The sequence below is a fragment of the Eurytemora carolleeae genome, unplaced genomic scaffold, assembly GCF_000591075.1.
Source record: "Eurytemora carolleeae unplaced genomic scaffold, Eaff_2.0 scaffold11, whole genome shotgun sequence".
NCBI lineage: Eukaryota > Metazoa > Arthropoda > Copepoda > Calanoida > Temoridae > Eurytemora > Eurytemora carolleeae.
The window spans coordinates 312,521-337,351 of NW_019396030.1; the positions used below are offsets into that span (position 1 = coordinate 312,521).

The following is a 24,831-nucleotide window of genomic DNA, read 5'->3' on the forward strand; positions in this document are numbered from 1 at the left end:
CTATTCTATAACTTATCAGTCTGTGTACAAATTCAAAGACCATTTTTAGATAAGGATTTGATATTAAAAGTAAAAGGTTAATTTTCTTTTAATAAATAATTAATTTACTAGATAAACAATGTGGAATAACCTTTATACCTCGATGTCGTAGAACTTTGATATTTCTATTCATGATTTTTTTTGGATCAGATAGTCGAAGTTTAAAATATCAAAGGTTTACACCAACAGGTTGCAAAGATATAAAACAGCTCGAAGTAAAAAAAAAGAGTGAATGAAGAAGGCATATTTAAATTATGCATGGATCATCAAACAGTAATTGATCTGTCACTGCCTGTCTTTCTGTCATATAATATAGTCAACAACATGGATTCTATAGGAGGATGAAATGTATGATTAATAATATAATATCGCTTAATCGCTATCTCTAAACCTTTATATATCTAAGTCTTTATATATAAATCTATATCTCTAAATCTCTATATCTAAATCTCTATCTCTAAACCTTTTTCTCTAAATCTCTATATCTAAATCTATTTCTCTTAATCTCTATATCTAAATCTCTATCTCTAAATCTCTATCTCTAAATCTCTATATCTAAATATCTTTATCAAAATCTCTATCTCTAAATCTCTTTATCTAAATCTCTATCTCTTAATCTCTATATTTAAATCTCTATCTTTAAATCTCTATCTCTAAATCTCTACATAAAAATCTTTATATCTAAATCTCTATATATAAATCTCTTTATCTAAATCTTTATCTCTAAATCTCTATCTCTAAATCTCTATCTCTACATCTCTATCTCTAATTCTCTTTATCTAAATCTCTATCTCTAAATCTCTATCTCTAAATTTCTATCTCTAAATCTCTATCTCTAAATCTCTAACTCTAAATCTCTATATCTAAATCTCTATCTCTAAATCTCTATCTCTATCTCTAAATCTCTATCTCTAAATCTCTATATTTTGATCTCTATCTCTAGATCTCTATCTCTGAATCTCTACATCTAAATCTCTATATCTAAATCTCTTTATCTAAATCTCTATCTCTAAATCTCTATCTCTAAATCTCTATCTCCAAATCTCTATCTCTAAATCTCTATCTCTAAATCTCTATCTCTGAATCTCTATCTCTAAATCTCTATATCTAAATCTCTATCTCTAAATCTCTATCTCTGAATCTCTATCTCTAAATCTCTATCTCTAAATCTCTCTCAATAATTAACTACGACCTGGAAGCGCAACAATGTATTAATCTTCCCGTAGATATCAATAGTAGTAAAAACCAGGTTCATCCTGGAGTTAATATCACCAGCTTAATGCATAAACATGTGTAATATATCTATAACTAGATCTCTTAGACAATATAATACATGAATATTGAATATATATTTAAGAATTAAACCCGAAAATTCAAGCCAAGGCGTCTTATTACATATGAAACTCTCAACTGTAACTTAATATTCAAATTAAGATTAGAGAGGGTTCAACATCTTATTAATGGGAGAAAGGATGCCACAAAAAAACAGGGCCTGAAAAAAAATTGAATCTGTGTTCCCCGTAAATTTGAATAAATATTTTGTGCTTTTTAAAAGGATTAGTGTCACATAGTCTCATTGATCAGGTTAAACAAGAGAAGTTTAAAGATTCAAATAATATGTCTGAATATAATAACGATCACGTTGTTTCAAATCCGTAAATTTTAGTGATTTAATTCATAATTTTGGAACATGGAACAAATGGAACAACTTTTGGTTGTACCCTGTACACTGTGCAGTGTACAAGTTGTTTTGCATGTTTCGACTAGAATTTGAACTGCTATATTTAAAATTTCCATTTGTGTAATATTAGGTTGCATTTGCACGTAAACGTAAATATTATTCAGCCTCTGAGGAGATGTAAAACTGTACACAAATAGTCTTTAGTTTATACTTAAATATTGTATTTTTTTGGGTTGAAAGATTTTTGTGCAGATTATTCAAAAATTTAAACTTTTTGATATTTTCTTAATATTCTAAAAAAATGCAACTCGTTAATTTCAATAAAATTTGACCTTTCTGCGTAACTGTGTACAGTAAAAATAAACTATTATGCAGAGTACAGCGTATAGATAGAGGTATTGAAATATAAATGAAGCTTAAAGTATAATTTCTGTTTCATGTTCAGTACAATTCATGAAAATTCCATTTGTTGATTAGTTAAATTAAATTTGAAAATTATTACCGGACTATGGGAAATTGTGGTAAATGTCTTTAGCAAGATATCTGCTAATAATCTATACAATCTTAACAAAACTTTAATTATCTTCGGAGTTGAGAAATATCTATGTTAGGTTTTCTTCTCGCCATCTATAATTTCGTATAAAGAGTTCTATAAAAAACACTATTTATAGTTGTGCATTGTACCAGGTTATGTACACACTGTACATGGATTAGAAATCTCCTCCGAGTACAGGCCGGAGCTGGGTTCTACTGTATCGAGTGAGACTAGAATCACTTCTGCACTTTTGTAGCAGGTTAGTCCCCTGTCTCCCTTGGGACTTGGAGCGTGGTATATGAAGACTCTGCGTGATATCCTCCTCCTGTCATCTACTCGGGATCTTGGAGTGTGATGTGGCCGGGGTCAGGGTTAATTTGTGACGTTTCCCTCGCATTTTCCTCCCCTTCTCCTCACGCTCATTGTTAGCCTTCTCTATCTTCTCCTGAAATAAAGATATACAGTGTAGATGGAGGAGAGGGTAGGATGTGTGAATATGTTTTAGTTGGACTGGAAATTGCATTTATCCTGCCTGGCTGAGAACTATAAACAAATATTCAATATTCATTTATACAGGTTTACAACACAAAGAAGAGGGTTCAGTTTTAACTTTTTGCTCCGTCTCAGTTACATATTTATAGAGATATTTTCCCTATCAAACTCCATGTTTCAGACTAGATGAAAATATGATTTAAGTCAGGCTAAATTTAAGTTAAATGTTCTTAAAATTTCAATTGAATCTAAATTATAAGAACCAAAATTGTATTTGGTTTAGCTGAACATTTGTAAAAAAAAATTCTAAATAGAATATTACAACCCTTTGTAAATGAGGTTAGCCAGCTTTTAGACGAAGAATTTGTAAAAAATTATAAAATCTTTAGATATTGGGGTTTCCTGAAAAGATGGAACATGTAAAGTAATTGGTGCATTACCACTTTTTGAGGTTTGAAATTTAAAGGCTTATACCATCGGGTTGCAAAGATAAAGAAATTAGAAAATTTAAGTTTGTGGAAAAAAACTCAATTCCTTTTTAGCAAAAAGGTTAGTTAGGACGGGAAAAACGCCGGGAATCATATTAATAGCTCACCTGCACTGCTCTGTAGTTCGCCCCGAGTTTGAAAGAAAATTTGGGGATTCTAGAGGGTGGAGCCGGGGATATAGCTCTCTCTGAAGACTGCCGGTTCGAATCCATACTCCCGTTGGGTCCGTTTAAAGCTCGGTTTATCGCTTTCTCCTCCTCTGCTCTCCAGGCTCCGACAGGGATTTTACTTGGAGTTATCGGTCTCAAGTCCGCCTCTTGCTCTCCTCTCCGAACCTGAAAAAAACAGTGATGAATGCAAAATCTTTATTTACATCCGTCTTAACGCCACGCCTTGCAGCCATATAAGGAATATAGACAGCAGAGGGGTATTATGCAAACTAAAATTTATTAATACTAGGCATTTAAATTGTGAACATGTTCTTTTTGTTTACATTTTAAAACAAAAAAGAAAAAATGTTTGCGGATTTAAAAAAAAAAAATCGCGGATTTTCAAGAATTTAGATTTTTTTACAAAATTAAAAACCTTTAAAACACATTTTTTTATCATTCATAAACCTTCCCTGTGGTTAAGTGATGTCCCACAACAAATTTGGGCTCGATCGGTTCAGCCGTTTTGACGTTTATTGGATACAAGCAAACAAACAGACAAACAGACGGACAAGCCAAATTTATATATAGATTTCTTCTGAAGTACATGATGCCGCACAGAGAAATACTACTTTCTTTAAACATTGCTAAGACTACATAAACTAAAAGTCGACAAAACCAGGAGCTTTATTTTGCAAAGTGGTGCCAACCGTTTCTGATGTAAAATTATTCAAAGGTTTAGATTGGTATAACGGGAAGGGTTTATTTGTTTGCTATGGGTTGACTTCGCGGTCTTTTTGCAACTCAATAAATTGTTCGGTTGCCTTTTAACTTTAGAATATATTAAAAAGAATAGATGAAATAAGGTACACGATGTGGAGTTCTGGAAAATTACAAACATTGAGATCTAACCAACATTGATAACATGAAATTAATTTAAAGAACAAGTTCAGTTCTAGAGTTCCATAACACAATCCTGATTCCTGACATGCGGAAACCAGGAAACCTTTCGACAGTTCCTGGATTTCGGATCAACTTGAGTTGATGAGTTCATGTGATCCTTATGGCCTGGACCTAAACACATCAGAGGTTCTTGAAACCATAGATTTCCTGAACACTGGAAACCTAGATTGTTGCACACAGAAGTCCAAAAACATCTGAAAGTTCTGAACATTTAAAGCCCAGAAAACATGAACGCTTTTCCCCCCTACTTTTCCTGGTAGTTCCTGTACAGTGTACACTTGGAATTCCTAGACAAATGGAGTTATTGTTCCTGGAAACCTGAAGTCATCAGACACTGATAGTTCCTAAACATCTTAAGTCGTTGGATACTAAGAGTTCCTGGACACCTGAAGTCCTTGAATACTGATAGTTCATAAACACCTAAAGTCCTTGGATACTGAGAGTTCCTGGTCACATGAACTTTTCTGACATCAAAGTCCCTGCAGTCTTCTGACACCGAGAGTTTCCTGGACACCTGAAGTCCTCGGACACCGAGAGTTCCTGCTGAAATAATCTCGGCAGACTCCTGTAAGTTTGGAGACGCAACAATGTTTGTTCTTTAGTTTCATGATTTGCAAATACGCTTATTGAGGTAGTAATTGGGAATCCTGTGATAACTACGAAGTTAAAACCCCCCAGCAGTGACAAACTGTCATGCTTCTGAACAAGAAATACTTCCAGTACTTCTTGTTTGTTTACACCAAGTAGACAGTAAAAATAAGTTGGACTTGGTCCCCCCTGAATATGCATATCAAGATTTAATTAGAATTCTTAAATCCTTTTGAGTTTTGATGTTTTTCTTTCTCTCTCTCTCTGTGATGTTATTTTAGTCACAACTTGGTTGAATTAAAAACACAGATGATATACATTATACAGTTAAACATAGCCAAGAACTTAACAGAAACTTCTATTGTATCATTCATATTTGAGATGGGATTAGTATCGAATGGGATCAACTCATTTAAACCCATTTTAAATAGTTGCATCTATATAAAAGTTACCAACTCTATAGACGTTTTTATATTTATACCTCCTCCATGAAGGTCCAGTGTAACTTCTCCTCCTCTAACTCCGCCAACCTGGAGAGGGCATCCTCCAACCTTTTTTCTGTGTCCTCCAGCTCCTCTCGTAACCATTCATTCTCATCCTTTAACAAACAATTAATCATTTCTTATACAAGGCTTTATTTATAACAATGGGTCATTAATTTTAGTTTTTTGTTATATCAAAATAAAACTTGAATACAATAAAGTATACAGGGACATTCAATATTCATGGAACTGAATAATAAGTTCCATGTTCATTGACTCTATATATAAATAAAGACGATAAGCCTATATAACTGCCCTTGAAAAGTCCTAACAAGTATTTGTGTGTTTAGTATAGCTGTGTGCTATGTACATATATTTCATTGTTAAATCATGATAAGAGAAGACTCTACGACGTGACACGGTCCCCAATCTAAAAACCAAATGTTCCCTATTTGGTCAAAATATACACAAATACCGTATATCCTCACTAGTATGGGCGACAATAAACAATTCCTGCATTCTGCAGACCTGCTAATCTTGCATTGCCAAGGTTCAAGATCAGAAAATATTTTGACTCACGTTTTCAAACCAAGGTGCAAACTAAAATCTGTACAGTTCATTATGTACAATTTCTCTCTCAACCGTATTTTCTGATTTGAAAAAAATACATGTAACATTTTTTCATTGACAGAAATAAAAGCCAAACTGAGAACACAAAATTGTATTTCAACAAATGAAGATTAAGTATTGAAAGTTTAATATCAACTATTTTCCTCACTCTACATTCTGCAATCTATAGATACAAAGATACAAAGATACAAAACTGATTTTTTCAGAAAGTCATCGCAGGAAATTCTAATGCTATACAATTTGTTTTTAAAAATATGATTCAAGACAACTGGTTGCAAGCTTTTCATCAAATTAATTTAAAGAGGTCGAGAAAATATTTAATCTAGAACTTCAATTTTTTTCTAAATTGTTTAAAATCTTTATTATGTAATTTTATATCAATATTCAAATCAAGGTCCAATATCTTCAGAAATGATAAAATTTCATGCTTTAACATGACTAAACACAAATTGTAAATACCATGTTGTATTTTTCAATCTTCATATTAAGAGAAGCGCAATCAATCAAAGTTTCAAGTTTACTCTGTAGATTTATTTAAACTTCTGCAGACTTTAAACTTAATATACTCTATTTACTCTGTTTAAAAAATAAGCATTTTAAAGCAGAGAACATGCAACCTTAAACAAGAACTAGGGTTCAACTGATTTATTTGCTCCAAGAATGGATGAATTAATTGATAGAATGGGTAGTGAGTCCTGACCATGCAATCTGACAGGGTATGGATTGAAAAGTAATTGAGCCGAAAAATGAGTGAATGATTAGTATACATGTAGTTCATGGTTAAATAACTACATGGAAGAATTAACTGGGATATAAAGTATGGAATGGAATGGACATCAGATGTAAAAGAAATCTCTAAGATAAGAGATATCTCTGGTTTAGTGAGATATTGTATTATTTAGCTGTTTCACAATAATTATATATATAGGATATCTAGGATGCATTGTTTGATAAGATCTCTAGGATTAGGTGTCTCTTGAAGGTCTGGTTTAATGAGAGGCATCTAGGATTTAAGATTAAATATTAAAAAAAGAGAATGTTTTAACAGACTTGAAGAGGTATCTCTAGAATGTATGGTTTAAAAGCTCTAAAATGTCCACCTAAATATTGATAGCTTTACTTCTCTAGTTTCCAGAATTGAGAGAGAGACTGAGAATGAAGGAATAAGGAAAAAATGCTTAGAACTCTTTGTTGAGTAGATAAACATACAAATATACAAATCTAGATTCCTAATAATCTACTTCAACTTTTGACACAGAATATTCAAGTTCTATTTCGATCAGTTTTAAAACTTTAATATATCTTTAAAAAAAAGTTTAATCAATGAAGCTTTAAACCCCAAGGGATTCAATGAATATTGAAAGCATTTCTTATAATTGACATATTTCTGAAAATGTTCTGGATATATTTTAAGAAAAAATAAAGGAACAAACTACAAAATCCTTAGCAACATATTTTAATTGAAAGAAATAAAGACGACGACAATCATAGATATTAACAAAAGATATTAACGAAAACTCCAACCTCAGAAAGTAATCTGATCTAACTTTTTCAATTCTAAGAGTAATGAAGTTTTCAACCTTAATTGAAAACGATGGATTTCAAAGCCTGGTTATTATTTTTTTATTTATCTTTGTTCTTTAAATATTTAATTTTAACCTTTTCATCTATCTATCTGCTATTTATATATTTGTCCTCCCTGGTCTAGTTTTTGTAACGAATATGCGTTGAAATATAAGTTTAAAAAGATGAGATTACTCTGGGTTCTGCTTTGTTATGTCGGTGCAAAGTTATCATTTGATATCCTAGTATCCACAGGACATGTTCTATCTGGGAATATGAGAAGGATGGAGAAACAGCTAGAGAAATAGAAGAACAGGGAAAACTAGGAGATAGATAAATATCTTCAACCCTGATTGATATTTCATGATTTCCTTTTACATATATTATTATTTTAAGATTTAAAAAAAAAATATGTTTAAAAAATATTTTTGTCCTAAATGCAAAAATATCAAATTCATGTTTAGAGGAATGATAAGTTTATTATCATTGTCCAACCAATGTGAAGAAGCTTTGATGTGCTGATGGATAGATGAAAGAGAATAAAATAAATTGATCTAAGTTCTCTCATCAGTTCTTGTTCTCGTACTTGTGCATATAATAAAAACTACTGATACTCCTACTCAACTCAGGGGGGGGGGGGGGCAAAAGAAGAGTAAGGGGAGTGCATGAATAGGGTTGAATTGTTTATAAGAAAATAATTAGGTTAGAGTTTAGTATAATTTGTAAATCGTGTACGGCACTCTTTAAAAAGAACAATCACTTAAAATTGCGTTGTGATAATCTTTTTTAAAAAAAATATTTGAACCTGTATCCGCTTGCTCTCTAGTCTAGCCAGGGTTCTGTCAGCTTCTAGTTTATCAAAATGTCCAGCTAGAGATAGAAGTACTCCAGACTCAGCAACTCCAACCTCTAGTTTTTCTAAACTCTCAGTCACAGCTGCAATCCTCTCCTCCAGGAGTGGAGTAGAGGTTCCATCCTTCTCCTGTCGGATATTCTCCAAAATATCAATATGATCATCCCGGAGGGAGATTAAACCTGCTCCACACTGCCGGGTTCTACTTAGAGTATTTAGAATTTACTAAATGAAATTAAAATTTAATTGTTATTTGCAAAACTCTTTAAGGTTTATTGTGGTATCCTTAATGGATTTAGAATTTAAATTCTAAACATTTCCTGGAGATTATATTTTTTTGGTCTGCAGCTAGGTCGTTATCCGCCATTTCTGCAGGTCCTCTTCTCATTTTGATATTCTCCACATCCCAACCCTGATTCAGAACTCTGTTAGTGTGTTGGATCTTGGGCTAGTTGTAATCAATCAAGGTTCGGAGTAGAATTTAGCTTCTCATTAGTCTGTGCTCCGACACCTGAAATATAGTTGATTAGTGCCAGGATGTGACAGAATAGATAAGAATACCACCCGGTATATCAGGCATACCTTAGGTCTGTAGGCGGTAGAGAAGATTTATAGTTTTAAAAATGTGTACGAAAACAGAATTACAATTCAAATCGTGTATCTCTAACCTTCGATAACCTTCGATAACTTAACCCCCCCCCCCCTAACACCCCCATTCTTCTTTATAAAATACACGTTGTATATGTCCAGTTCCAAATCATCCTTGCCATTAGTATTTAATTCTCATTCATGTTAAACACGATGGTCAATGTTAAATGTTTTTCTAAATGTTTGCAGAGCCTTCACTGCACCCTGAGTAAACTTGTCCTACGACAAACAAACCTAAAACATACAACAACTATGCTAACTTCACAAAACACTTAAAATATTTCACTCAAACTTTAACAAATCTTCTAATCTTTACGTGCTACTCAAACTTCTCAAGTTAAAATATTTTGCACGAAGTTGGATTAGATTAAAAGTTAAAATGCTAAAATATAACTCATAGTAGAGTTTTAGCATTTTGTGTTTCTGCAGATTATATTTGAAATGAAGTTTTAACAATGCAATGATGCATTGATGTTTCTATATTTCAACAAATATCAGGGTTGAGTGTTTTCTTGAATCTAGAATTGTCCAGGTGTAACGGGAAGGGGGGGGGGGTTAGGAGTTTATCCACCTTGTAATTACATATCAGAAGAAACGTCTTAGATCATTTTTATTGAAAAATTTAATTTTAATTAATTATGATAGGGAAAAAATGCTACAGGGCTCAATAGACTATATGGAAATAAATATAAATTTACGGACTATGATTTAACATCGATCTTTAGCTTTAGCTTATAATTTATGTATTTAAGATTAATTTTTCGGATTCATGGGTTCAACATTTCAATGCCTTTAGATTTTACTTCAGACTAGGGCTTTTATTTCGAGGCTAGAGGTTCAGAATTAGCGTTATAGTATCTCGTTTTAGGTTTCTGATTTATACTGATGGATTACGGGTCATCTCCGGTGTAGGATTTATATTAGCTGTTTAAAGGTTAAAAACATACTAAACATGAATGATACTCAAGGTTTAGGTTTTTATGTGAAGTCCGAGTCAGAATATGCTTGAAAAATGTTAATGCACATAAGATGGATACGCAGAAATTTTTCTTTATCTCCTCCAACCAACCTTTCTCAATATTTGTCATTTCTTAAAAGATGTTATAGAAACTTCATTAGTATAGAGGCTATTCTAACTCGTACCCTTTCAACCTTTGTCTTATCTTAGATGACGGAGATATTCTTGTTTTTCTAGCCAAAAAGTTATTCAGTCTTTGCCACAAACTTAAATCGTTTAATCCATATATCTTTGCAAGCTGTTAGTTTAAAACTTAGATTATTTGATACAATAGAATTAATAGTTTTAAATATCTAAGGTCTAAGAATATGAGTTACAAAGTCATATAGATTAGAAAATCGGAGTTTGTGGCAAAGATTCAAGTCCTTTATTGCGAGGAAACTAGGGTGTAAAAAAGTGTACGCTCCATTCCAGTATAAACCAGGGTGTATAAAAGTGTATTTATATACCAATATACACTCTGTGTATCTCTGTCATCCTTGATCGAAAAAAGTTTATAGTGTACTGTTGTGAATTTAACGTGAAGACTATAAATGGGTGGTCGCTTTAAAATAAATCTCCGGTCCTATTAAGGCCGATATTCTATATTCAACCTTCCGCAATCATTTTCATAATACTCTTCTTCCTTTCCTATTCTTTACCTTTTTCAATCTCCTTTTCATATTTTTTCTATCGGTACTTATTTCAAGTTCTTTTACTCATCTCTTATCTTTCTCATTTTCTTTACGCCTTTGATCATCAATTCTCTTCTATTTACTCTTTTACTCCTACTTTACCTCCTTCTATAAGAGATGATTGTGAGAAAATCTGTAGTTTGATAACTAAACTGCATTATACAGCATCAGCTCGGAGAAGATGAGTCATTTCTATAGTTTGTCTGTGGGGGGCCAGCCCTACCTTTCACTGGGGGCGGAGCCCCATCATTAGTATGCCACAGACATTATATCACTAATACATTTTTATCATTAAACATAAAACCCCCATAAATGTATTTATCAATTTAGTTTGAATTCTGAATATACAAAACGATTAATTCATTAGCAAATAATCTTTTCCTTGAGGCAATTGATTTAACTTAATGAATGAATTAATTATCTAAATATTTAATCATGTTTAATCCATGTTGGAAGGCGTATCTGATTTCTGTACAGACTATAGCTGACCACATTTTCCTAACATCCTTTTTTGTCGTGTATATTCTTCTATTTACTTCGGGTACACTGTACATACAGTGTACCCGAAGTATAGTTAATAATATGATTCTAATGTAAGTTATCGGTATATGTACAGTCTATTGTACAATGTACAATGTACAGTGTACTAAATAATTTAAATTCTCTCGGCATGTGTAGGCTGGGGAATAATCAGTATTGAATAAAAATACACAGATCATTTACACATTTAAATAATATCTAATAGTTTGAATACATGAAAATATATTTTTTGTTTTTATAAACAGTTTCTAAAAAACTATTTGAATACCCTGATAAGTTGATAAAGAATTAAATAAATTAATACCCATGCCTTTAAAGTCTGTGAAGATACCCTGTATAGTGCATAGTAAATACAGAGGCACCCTGACGAGGGAGGGGGTGCAGAGCATCTATGAGCCCCGCAAACTAACCTCAGGAGCCTCCTGATTTTCAGAATGGCCTCCTAACCAATTAAATTGTCTCCGGGCCTCATGCTACGTCTGAGAGGCTCCCCAACTCTGTTTCACGTCCAGCAATCAAAAATCCGATAACAAATATTTGGTTTTTTTTCGAAAAAACTCAACATGGAGTTTTTGAATGGTACATTAACAATTTGGGTTAAAAATCTACTTTTATTGAGATTAAGACTTCTTATTTTGTTTTTCTAAATTTCACAAATTCCAAAACTTGTGCAGAACTATTGCAGCTATAAAGATAGACAAATTTGATATAATTTCACAGGTTTATCATATAAAAATCTAATTAGACTATCACCAATTCACAAAACAAAATAGTTTTTGAGAAATACTTAGATTTGTGCTTTTATTGTAATTCATTATTCAAGTTTTTTACAAAAACTATAATGTTTTGTGAGTTGGTGATATTCTAATTAGATTCATACATGATGCATATACAGAGTTGGGGAGCCTGTCAGACGTAACAAAAGGGTCGGGGACCATTTTGATTGGTTACGAGACCATTTTGCGAATCAGGAGGCTCCGGAGGTCAGTTTGGGGGGCTCATGGATGCTCTGCACCCCTCTCGACTCAATCCTCTATACAAGATTAAATTAATGAGTTGCGTGGAAAAAATTTGAACCTGGATACACCGTGGTCTGTGGTGAGAGGGGGGAGGGAGGGGGACACCACTTAACCTTTTGACTGGACAATCCCGTCCATACATAGTTCCTACATGACCCCCCCCCCATTCATATGAGTCCTACTTGACCCCCGCCCATCCCTTACCCCAGTCCTAGGATATACAATCTTTAATTATTTACTGATTTTATCAGTGTTCTTTAAATCCATCCTTTTTATCGATGTTTCTTCAATCTATCCTATTTTATTAGCGTTTTTTCAATCTATCCTCTTCTATCAGTATTCCTTCAATCTCTCCTATTCTATCAGTATTCTTTCATTTTCTCCTATTTTATCAGTATTCCTTCAATCTATCCTATTCTATCAGTATTCCTTCAATCTATCCTATTCTATCAGTATTCCTTCAATCTATCCTATTTTATTCCTATTTTATCAGTATTCCTTCAGTCTATCCTATTCTATCAGTATTCCTTCAATCTATCCTATTCTATCAGTATTTCTTCAATCTATCCTATTCTATCAGTATTTCTTCAATCTATCCTATTCTATCAGTATTTCTTCAATCTATCCCATCTTAACAGTATTCTTCTAATCTATCTTATTTTTCAGTATTTATGAATACTATGCTAATTTCAATATTTGACAATCAATCCTTTGATATTTATTCTTCAATCTGTACACCTCAATTTGTTATTCTTTTAATATTTCATAGCTTAACTTACAATACTTTGAGAAATTAATCTGCAATCAATCAATTGTATTACAAACCTTTTCATAATTGATCCTTTTGTAATCAATATAGTAATAACCCTAATTCATGTGTCTTGTAAATAAACCTGTTTCGTTAATCTCGGAACAGACCTAACGGTCAGTTTCATATTTACCTGTATCATTAAACCCAAAATATAGTTAGTTGGTTATGAACTCTGCTTTAATACCGTCAGACGTATTAGTTCTCAGTAGATAGTATAGAGTTTGAGAGAGTTGTATCTTGATTGATACATACTTCAGAATACAGAAAGAGTTGTATCTGGATTGATGCATACTTAAAAAACTATTGGAGTAAGGCATTTGTTGCAATTTGATAAAAGATAAAAGAAAAGACGTTAAAAATTAAATTCAAATAATTTTACGTAAATCATCCTGTGTTTATTTTCTCACTTTCATCCTGCTTTTGAAGTTAAAGAAAAAACAAATATTTCGTCAAATCAAAATGATTCCTTCTGCAGCCTAGGTGCATATTAACACTTCCTACTTGAGAGCGCTACAAGACCCTCAACCCCTTGACAAACATTAAAATATCTTGAATAGATTACGTGTATAATGCTGGAATTTATTGGTTGTATTGGACAGGTTTGGCTCATGTTCTCCTGAAAATCTAATCTTGCCAAATGTGTCCTGTAGTGCTAATTTACTACTTTTAGTTATTTCTGTTTCATCTTCTTGTTTCTAATTAATGCATGCATTATTGCATGGATATAAATAATATTCTTAAATGTGTTGACGTTGACGCCATGTGTATTCAAATAGTATTCACATTACATGGTTGTAGATAATCTACTCCCCTATCACCTCTGGAAACCATGAAATACTCCTTTAAGGACTACTTGTTCTGTTCCTCCTAGTGTTTACAGGGTGGCACTGGAATATATCATAAGAGATTATCCGATATAGAACTATCTCCATATAGAATAGTACGTTTTCAATTATGCCTATATGATAACGACTTGAAATCCTTATATAGAATCTAAAGATTTATTTAATCGTGCTCGACGGGGTAATTAATATATTTAACCTACTGTAGAGATATATTTATTGGCGTCTTCTCATAAGTTATCAAGTATTTAGCAGAGTTAATATTTGAAGAAGCAGTCAGCTGTCAGCAGTATGTCATGTTTAACAGGATAGAGGCAAAGAACTATTAAACCTTGTGTTTCCTGTTCAGTGTTCAATATTCATACTTTGCATAAACTTATACTGTTCAGGTGCAGTAACATAATTGCAAGTTTAGCTCAGGGTTTACAGTATATTGTTTATGTAGTATAGATAATCTTGGATTTATCGGTAAAGCTCCAGGGTACTGAAAGTAGATTAACGAAAAGTCAAGATCAGAAAACTTTTTGGAAAAATGTTCTAAAGTTAAAAAGCCATAATTTTTTCCAAATATTTATATGATTCATGATTCATTGATTTTTAAAAGAAACTCATAAAAAAGTTGTTTAAAGAACAATGAACAGGGTAAAATTGCTGCGCTGCTTATTTATTAATTTTTAGAAACATTTTCATTGTATCAAAATAATATCCAGAAAAAGTTTTATGATGCATGAATTTTTTTCCGTGCAATTTTTTCATGGGATTTAGTGCATTGCCAATAATAATATTCTAATCATTTTTTAAAATAAACTCTTCTTGTATTTTTTTGGCGTGGGTTTGGTAAAAAAGGATAACGCTAGCAGGAGGGTAAGATTTGAAACTTCTCATTTATAATCTACGATAATAATCGGTTCATAATAATCCTTAATGTTTATATCTTTGTACAAAATGTAATAATTGAATTTATAATATGCACAGGATACATGGATTCCTAGGTTGTAATACGCCCATGAACACAAATATCCTACTGATATCCTATACTTGATGTAATTACAATTAGATTATCTGAACACTGAACCATGTTCACTGTCAGCTATTGTAGATCTATTTGAGATTGTGAATTTGATTTTATTAATCTTCTATTAAATCTAAATGTCTCTCCTAAGACTTACGAAATTACAAGAATTTTGTTTAGACTAGGATAGCTTCAGAGAACAAAAGATAACTTCAATTTTAATGGTTAGTGTGAAAAACAGGGCCTCTGTCTTGAATGTATTATTAAATATCGATCAGAGTATTATCAAAAAATATTATGGAGCGTAGAACTTCTGGGGGTTTTGGTATATTTGTCTCAACTGCATAAATTCTAGCTCCCTCTTGAATACATTTTACAACTAAAGCTTAGTAAAACTTACATTTTATGTAATAAGTTGTTATGTAATATTTGTCTTACTTTAATCACGCCCGGAGTCAGAGATATTTCTGTTTTAGTACAGTGTCAACTGTACCTTGCCCTGCCTGCCTCCCCTCATAAACAGGAACTTTCGGATTCCTGCCCTTCACTGAATTGTAGGGATCCTACCCTGCCTGTCTTCCTGATAAACAGGGACTGTCGGGTTCCTACCCTGCTTGTCTCCCTGATAAACAAGAACTGTCGGGTTCCTACCCTGCCTTTCTCCCTGATAAACAAGAACTATCGGGTTCCTACCCTGCCTGTATCCCTGATAAACAAGAACTGTAGGGTTCCTACCCTGCCTTTCTCCCTGATAAACAAGAACTGTCGGGTTCCTACCCTGCCTTTCTCCCTGATAAACAAGAACTGTCGGGTTCCTACCCTGCCTGTCTCCTTGATAAACAAGAACTGTCGGGTTCCAAGAAAGAAAACTGAAAGATAAAAGGTGAGGAATAGTTAGCAAGGAATAAAGATAAAGTTTAGTTTAGCAAACAAGGATTAAAAACTCAACTTTAAACGCAATTAGTTTATCATTTAATCCCAGAAATATGATTCATGATTTATTGCAAAGTTATATTTTATTATAGGTTTTTAATTCCAAATTTTCGATGTGTATCTTCAGTTTACATTTTTAAAGACGTTACAAATTTTTGTTCCCATAACTTTTGACCCATTTTTTTTGTCCATTTTGTAAAAGTTTTCAATGTGTATTCATTAAAAAAATGCATATTTTATACTCCGTAAAGTTATTGTATTAGATAAGTTTCATTGTTCTACTATTATCAATATATATTGAATTCCAGCTGGAAACAGGTTCAAGGTTTGATTCAGCACATTTCTCATTTAGCTTAATTTACATGCTTGATAACTAATTATTAAGGATCACACAACATCATTTAAGTTTGCTAAATTAATTTTCCACAATATTTTCCCTCAGTCACAATATTACGTCGAGATGACGAAAAGGTTTGAGACCGTTTTAGGCCCAGATCTTATATGAAATTAGTGATTTACGAATTAAAAACAAGAGAAATATTTCAACAAAATATACGCTGAAATTTCAACAACTTAGGTCGTTTTAAGAGATAAGTATAATGGTTTGTTTTGAAGAATTGTTATGAACCCGAAAATGTTCCACAGCTCAAACTCTTATTTTCAAAACCTTGTATCTTTTCAATCTAACTGTTCAACAGAGGCGCAACTAGGGCTTTTGCTAGGGGGGGGCAATATATTATTTTGTTAGGGTGTGGGGGGGTTAAGGGTGGGGTTTCCCCCCCTTTTTCGAAAATTTTTCAAAAACAAAAGTGCTTTTTTAAGGGTTTGAAGTCGAAAAAAGGAAATTTTAAGTTGTTGCATGCAGATTTGGCTGTGTTCAATTCAAATCGATTTTTTGTTCTTGTGTTTTTACAAAATTTTTACTTCCAACAGCTGTAAAATGAATTATATGAGTCAATTCATTGAATATGTGTGCGAATCGCAAAAGAGTATTTTTTAAGTACCTGGTTTAATTAACAGATTAAATTGCAAGAAATAATCAGAGTTTCTGGAAAAAAAAACATAAAAATGCATAGGTAAATAATTAATTCAATCATCTACATTGAAAAAGGACAGATAATGTTACCTTTTCTCTTGAAGTTATTGAATAAATAATTGATCTAACCAACATTCATAATCTAAATTCATTTTAGATTTTACAGAACTTCTGTCAAAGAAGATAAATCTTGTTAGTTATCAAATATGATAATCAGTTAGAAATTTGCCAGGTTCAGAATTTTCTCTAGATTTGGAACTGAGTTTTTGCCACAAACTCAAATATTCTAATCCCTAAATCTTTGCACCGAGTGGTGTAAACATTTGATATTTCAAACTTGGAATATTTTACCATAAGAATTCAAAGTTTGATATCTATGAGTACTCTATAAACTCCACACACACAAAATACAGTTCAGAACTTTTTTTTACATTTAATGTATACAATAGCCTTTAGCCTTGAGAATTGAGAAAGATAAAAATATTCTTTTTAAAACTAACTATAGTTTAATAAAATTTCTACAATAACTCTATTGGTTTTCTTATTCCTGTGATACTGATTTTCGCCATTCTTTCTTTCTTTTCATTCTGCAGGGGGGGGGCGCGCCCCCCCTCTCAGGTGCTAGGGGAGGGCGCGCGCCCGGCCGCCCCCCCCTAGTTGCGCCTCTGCTGTTCAAAGTTATTATTTGATGTGACAAAGCTCATAGTTTAAAATAAGGCCTGCGAAATAAGATTATAAAGACATGAGGATAAGGTTATTGGAGGCGAATGATCAGTTTCTTTCCATACTGATGAAAAACTAAGAACACAAAAATTCGGATCCATCTTTGATTAAATAAGTAATGAATCTCTTAGACTAATAACGGAAATGTCTCAGATGTATTACAATAAAAATGTGATATTGATTCTGGAATGGAGTAATATTGGGAATGTACTGAAGCAAATGTAGGTTTATGAAATATACGTATACATAGTTAATGTTGAATCGGGAGCTAAAAAAAGATGGTAAAATATAAGGAGGGGGGGGGGGGTAATTAAAGAGTTACAACATGCTAAGGTAGGATAAATATACTCTTTGTCCTGTAATCAACTGAATACTCTAACAATTTATCAAAAAGAGATTATCTATTTTTAAATGTACTCGCTCACGTTTGAAACTTTGGGAGCCTTTAGAAGTAAGATTTGAAAATGGTATCCATCTTGAAAATTTTAGGGGACACCATGCATTGAGAGAAATATACGATCCACTTGATAGTGATATTGCTATAGGAGCCGTTTTATAGTTTTAAGTCAGTAGGCTTTAACTTTCGATCCATTTTTAACTTACAGAATAAAGATTTTTCGTATTTTCTAATTTGTTGAGATATATGTTTTAAGTATTGAAGTATATACGAGCCATTACGCTCTTAAATAAAAGATTAAAAGTTAAGTGAGTTTATACTGAAGCAAATATGACATAGTAAGCTCAAGATAGTTTCGCTTAGGGATGGAAGGGAGGGAGGGGTGGGGAGTCTATAGGTTGGTATAGTTGCATAATTTGCATATATGGAAATCCTAATTTAGTAAACATGAAAATTGCTAAATACAGGATCAAGATACAAGATACATCCTGAGAGTCTATAATCATACTCAGTATACCAGCTCATTTATCAGACAGGGGTCAGTATAGGTTAATTGGACTAAATATTGGGAATAAATTGGGTATTTTTAATTTATTCATTAATTTATCAAATCCCTTAATTCCACATATTTGTAATTCTTTCTTGGAAAATATCTCTATCTGCTTTTTATTATAAAACTATTCTACACCGTTTTTATATTTAATTTAATAAATTAGTGAAATATTTAATAAGAGTTATTAACTTCTAAAATATAGAAAAAAGGTCAACTAGTTGTGATCAATAGAATGCGTAATCCATTAAAAGGTGATGTGTCATAATTGATTAAGATGTTTTTTGCGTATTCATAATTTAATCCGCCCTTTTTTCATCAGACTTTGGTTTAAAGGAGATGAAAAACTTGCAGATTTATTTAATAACAAGTTTAGGGATTAGACTAAAAACTACAAATGGACAAAGCTGAAAATAAAATATATTTTACAAAATGTTTTACTAGATAAAAGACAGCGCATACTGAAATTGTTTAAAATAAAGTTAAGTTCAAAATATACTAAAGATAAAGCTTCACTATATTATAATAAATGTTGAAATTGAAACACTTAAATGATGTTAAAGCTCAGAAAAACTTTGTCGTATTTTTCTGTACGCGGGGNGTATTGATTCAAGTGTCCTCCAGCTGCAGAACATATGTATATTAAATCCAGCTTCAAGGGGGTTTATCAGTTTATATATTGTTGCTATTTTATTTGGCAAATATGCATTTCAATCAACTATAAACATTGTACACGATATATACAGGGTGAATCAAAAAAGGGTGAGCGAGATCTTGCATTTTATAGATGCTAATTTCATTTTTGACAAATATGTATGAAACTTTTAAATTTTATTTTTTGATAGGAATTCCGATTAGACCCTTTAAAAAAATCCTAGAAACTATTTTTTACTTAAAATTAGATGAGTAGAAAAACAAAAGTGCGGGAATATATTATTTTTTTTCGCACCTTCAAGTCTAAAACAAATTAGATGAGTAGTTTCAGAGAAAATGAGCGAAATTAAAACCAGAAAATTTTTTATAAAGTGTCTATCAGATTGCCTATCAAAATTTGTTTTTACTTTATATTTCATACATATTTGTTAAAAATGAGATTACCAAAAAAAATGCAAGATCTCGCTATTCACCCTTTTTCTTGACTCACCCTGTAGATATATTTATTCTACCATACACTGATAATAATATATTTAATAATCATTGTCTGAGAATTTAATTATGTTTAATTTCATCCAGTTATTTTCATCCAATCCAACTAACTTCATCCCATCCAACTTGTATCATCCAGAAGGAGAATTTAATACTATTCAGCTAGTTTCATGCTATCCATATAGTTTCATCTTGTCCATCTCGTTTGGTCCTATTCTGTTAGTTTCATCGTATTCTACTACTCTCCTAGGTTCATCCTATTCTGTTAGTTTCATCGTATTCTACTACTCCCCTAGGTTCATCCTATTCTGTTAGTTTGATCATATTCTACTACTCTCCTAGGTTCATCCTATTCAGTCATCTAGTAAGTTTACATAGTTAGTATTAAGGTAATAAGGCAAGGAAAATTAATTGCTGTTGCGTATTTTCTGCGTACATATTAAAACCAGTTTTCTCTGGGCTGTGTTTGTAAGCAAGCATAGTGTTGCCCTCGTATCCGAGGAGGATAAAAGCATTTAATTTTGGTAATATTTGATAATACACATACTAGTTATACTTAGGACCAGAATATTTTATTGATTTTTTTATGTGAAAGATGAATCCCATGTTAGGCTGTAACACCCGTAGACCTGTAAGGTACTTTTTCTAGCACTTTCCAAATCTGAAACTGAAGAGTGAAGAGCATAAAAAAATTGGTTTGGTGTTTTTTTTTCTGCTTATTTTGTTTGAAGAAGAGATAAAGTATAGTACTTGCAAGGTAGTTGGACTTTATGTACTATGTGTAGTGTGTACCTTTTAAGTACCAGAAGCCAACTATTTTCAATTTACAGTTCAAATTTTGCCCCTTCCCCCTAGGAGCTCCAAAGGGAGGGAGCAAAAAATTTGACGCGTCGCGCATATTTGGCCTACCCCCATCATTTATTTCTGTGTACGCCCTTGCTGCAGTACTAAAAATGCGTATAACCCCTCTGAAATAATTATCTTTACATTATAATTCTTCGGTTAGTATAAGACCTGAGTGAATCTAACTCTTGAGCCTGGTTGTGAGTTCACCCAGTTTAATTTGTCTAATATGATTTGCAAACTAATCTTCAAATTAAACCTTTTGTGCTTAAACCTCACGTATACAATACACAATAAAGATAAGAAAAAGGCAAATATGAGTCAGAGCAAAGTGTACTCCTGCCTTGCAAACATAATTCATAAAACCAGGGCGGGGGGTGTCGGGGCAGGGGAGTGGGTACGGGCTGTTCCCGGGCAAGAAAGGAAAGTAAGTATGTTTATTGTTTTGAACTCATTTATCAGAGTTTTAAATCTCCCTCGCTGCCACTTGTCCATCTTCTGAAGTAAGCTTGAAGTGGGTTCTATGTAAACATTACAAAATTTCCGAGGAATATTGCAAAGGTCTGAGGAACCCGGAAACAATGGAGTTATCTTTATTTAATTCACTAAGCAAACCCTTGAGTATTAAACGTATAAGTTCCAGAACCCGGGTGTATAATACTCTACCAGGATTAATGGGTTCCAGAACCCGGGTGTATAATACTCTACCAGGATTAATGGGTTCCAGAACCCGGGTGTATAATACTCTACCAGGATTAATGGGTTCTTTGCCAGGCTTCAAAAGAAGATGCAGGGTTGGGACGGATAAGGAATAAATTGATTCTCATGCAGTTCACTTTTACAGCCGGATAGTTTACAATGTACTTACAGTCTGGGGAAGAATAAAATATATACGTAGTTCTTACATAAAGGAATAGAGATTTAACAATTAAGGCCATTTTGTCCCAAACAGTTATTGTACTGTTATATAGGCAGCAATAGTTTTATATGAACTAAATATTATTAAGATTTAATTTGAAATAGTTTCTGAAAAGAAAATGTAAAATTTGAATTCTTCTTTACCTCAGAATGATGATAATCTTTATCTAAGTTTAATGTTCCAAGAACCTTATTTAAGGAGAATATTCTAACAACTGAAACCACCTGGATCTGCTAACTTCTATTATTATAAAACCTGAGCTCATATTTATATTAGTTCCTTGGCCGTAAGCGAAACAATTTGGTGTTTATTCCACTCTCGAATTTTGATTCCTTTAACATTTTTTTCTACACAGTTTTTAGTTAAACTCTTTTTTAAGCGATATTACTTTCATTAAAACTTATTTTAACCCTATCAGAGTAAATATTTCTTTCATTGAACCCTACCCTAATTAATATTACTTTTATTGAACCCTCTTTTAGTAAATATTACATTTATTGAACCCTACCCTAGTAAATATTACTTTAATTGAACCCTATCCTAGTAAACATTACTTTCATTGAACCCTACCCTATTAAATATTAATTTCATTAAACCCTACCCTAGTAAATATTTCTTTCATTGAACCTTACCCTAGTTAATATTACTTTCATTGAACCCTACAGTAGTTACTGTTACCTTCATTGAACCCTATTCTAGTAGATATTACATTTATTGAACCCTATCCTAGTAAATATTACTTTCATTGAACCCTACCCTATAAAACATTAATTTCATTGAACCCTACCATATTAAATATTAATTTCATTGAACCCTACCCTAATTAATATTACTTTTATTGAACCCTCTTTTAGTAAATATTACATTTATTGAACCCTACCCTAGTAAATATTACTTTAATTGAACCCTATCCTAGTAAACATTACTTTCATTGAACCCTACCCTATTAAATATTAATTTCATTGAACCCTACCCTAGTTAATATTACTTTTGTTAAACCCTATTCTAGTAAATATTACTTTCATTGAACCCTACCCTAGTAAATATTACTTTCATTGAACCCTACCTTAGTAAATATTACTTTCATTGAATCCTACCCTAGTAAATATTACTTTCATTGAACCCTACCCTAGTAAATATTACTTTCATTAAACCCTACCCTTGTAAATATTACTTTCATTGAACCCTACCCTAGTAAATATTTCTTTCATTGAATCCTACCCTAGTAAATACTACTTTCATTGAACCCTACCCTAGTAAATATTACTTTCATTGAACCTTACCCTAGTAAATATTTCTTTCATTGAACCCTACCCTAGTAAATAGTACTTTCATTGAACCCTACCCTAGTAAATATTACATTTAATGAACCCTACTCTAGTAAATATTACTTTCAGTGAACCCTACCCTAGTAAATATTACTTTCATTGAACCCTACCCTAGTACATATTACTTTTATTGAACCCTACCCTAGTAAATATTACTTTCATTAAACCCTACCCTAGTAAATATTACTTTCATTGAACCCTACCCTAGTAAATATTTCTTTCATTGAATCCTACCCTAGTAAATATTACTTTCATTTAACCCTACCCTAGTAAATATTACTTTTATTGAACCCTAATCTAGTTAATATTACTTTTATTGAACCCTACCCTAGTTAATATTACTTTCATTGAACCTTACCCTAGTGCAATTATTACTTTCATTTAACCCTATCTCAGTAAATATTACTTTTATTGAACCCTAATCTATTAAAATTTTAAAAATAAAAATTTTAAAAATTGAATTGTTACATTAAATTTATTATCTATGTATTTTATCAGTTGTTTCATTTTGTTCTAGAAAACCAATATGCTTTGGCCTGGGGGAATTTATCCTGTTGTTTTATACACAATATATATATCTTTATAATACTGCGGCAAGATTATTATCTTGTTATGTATGTACTGGCTTGTATACCCGGCTTTGCCAGATACATCCCTTTTTCACTCCCGTTAAAAAAAAAGCAAAACTGTGTTTAAAAAAAATTGTTGAAAACAAATATTGCAAAATGAATACAGTCACAATAATGGCACTATTTGTACTGACGTTTAAAAAAACATAAAATTCAAAAATCATAATTTTCCAAAATAAAAATATTAAAATAAGAATCACATTAGAAATTATCTAAATAAATAGGTCAAAACTCTCAACATGTTAAAAAATAATTCTAGAAGAAAGTCCAAAAAAGAAAAATGTTTATTCAAAATAAAAAAAAGTTCAAAAGAATTAAATTTTTTGTTACGATATTATTCAAACACTTTGTGTAAACAAGTATTTTCTTTGAAATGTGATTACCAGTAAAGATTAAGAATATGGCCTTTACAAATGCTTAATTTGATTTTATTATTCTGACTCTTGTTTATTATAAAACGTGCATGCACTGTTAAATATTCAACTTTATGCATCAAATAGCTGCAGTTTTAGGGTCAACGTAGTTTTATAGAACTTTGTAAATACTTGTTCAAAATAACAATTAAACAATAGACTTTTTAGAATTACGATATCAAATAAAAAGTGGGGTTTTACCTTAATTATTCTTCTTTCAGCTGATCTGAGTGTTGTTCCACTAAACCTCACAAATACAGAGACTTTCCTAGATTTTGCAGATCGATCCTCCGGCTCTCTTTTCACGAGCACACACACACTCATAGACTCACAGACAAACTGTTGTTGTTCCCACCACCTGTGCAGTTAACAGGCAACTAACTTCTACAAGCGGAGATTGAAGAGTTCTCTGAGCGCCGGGACGCGTCCTGTCCGTATCCAACATAAACAGTTGTGTGCCCACTAGTCAAGGGTAGTAGCTAAAGTACTGAACTTGACCTTGTGAAACTGCAGCTATAATTGCATGGTTCTTCATCATGGGCTTTCTATAAAATATTATATGTCCGAGCTTAAACTATACATTGTTTAGAAAACGTTAAACCCCAAACTAGAATCATCAACTTTAAATAATCCATAATTTTCTTATAATCATAATCATAATCAACAAAGAAATGTGTTTAAAATAAACTACCAAAAAGGAAGTTATTGAATTTTACGCTGGAGATATGTAAAGTTATTGGAATGAAAATAAAACACTTTTTTACCATAGATTCCCAATAAGAAGAAATTGAGTCTTTGCCACAAACTCCAATTTTCTAATCCCAATATGATTTTAACCTAATGGTTTGATATGTTATGCTTAGATTTTTATTATCATAGTTAGAAAT

General features: G+C 32.1%; 1 protein-coding gene across 4 annotated transcripts; it reads right to left on the reverse strand.

The window, feature by feature from the left end:
- Positions 1-1,232: 1,232 nt before the first annotated feature.
- Positions 1,233-24,317, reverse strand: LOC111695718 (kinesin light chain 3). Of its 4 annotated transcripts, none has more exons than XM_023465132.1 (6): positions 24,146-24,317; positions 8,784-8,974; positions 8,416-8,665; positions 5,417-5,533; positions 3,343-3,570; positions 1,233-2,700 (listed from the first exon to the last, which is right to left on the reverse strand). In XM_023465132.1, the coding sequence occupies exons 2-6, from the start codon at positions 8,849-8,851 to the stop codon at positions 2,584-2,586; spliced, it is 780 nt and encodes a 259-aa protein (XP_023320900.1). In that variant the 5' UTR covers positions 8,852-8,974; positions 24,146-24,317; the 3' UTR covers positions 1,233-2,583. The 4 variants fall into 4 exon arrangements, with proteins under 4 accessions (XP_023320900.1, XP_023320926.1, XP_023320907.1 ...); XM_023465158.1 differs by lacking the exon at positions 24,146-24,317 and adding an exon at positions 15,847-15,899; XM_023465139.1 differs by lacking the exon at positions 24,146-24,317 and adding an exon at positions 15,763-15,846.
- Positions 24,318-24,831: the final 514 nt, after the last annotated feature.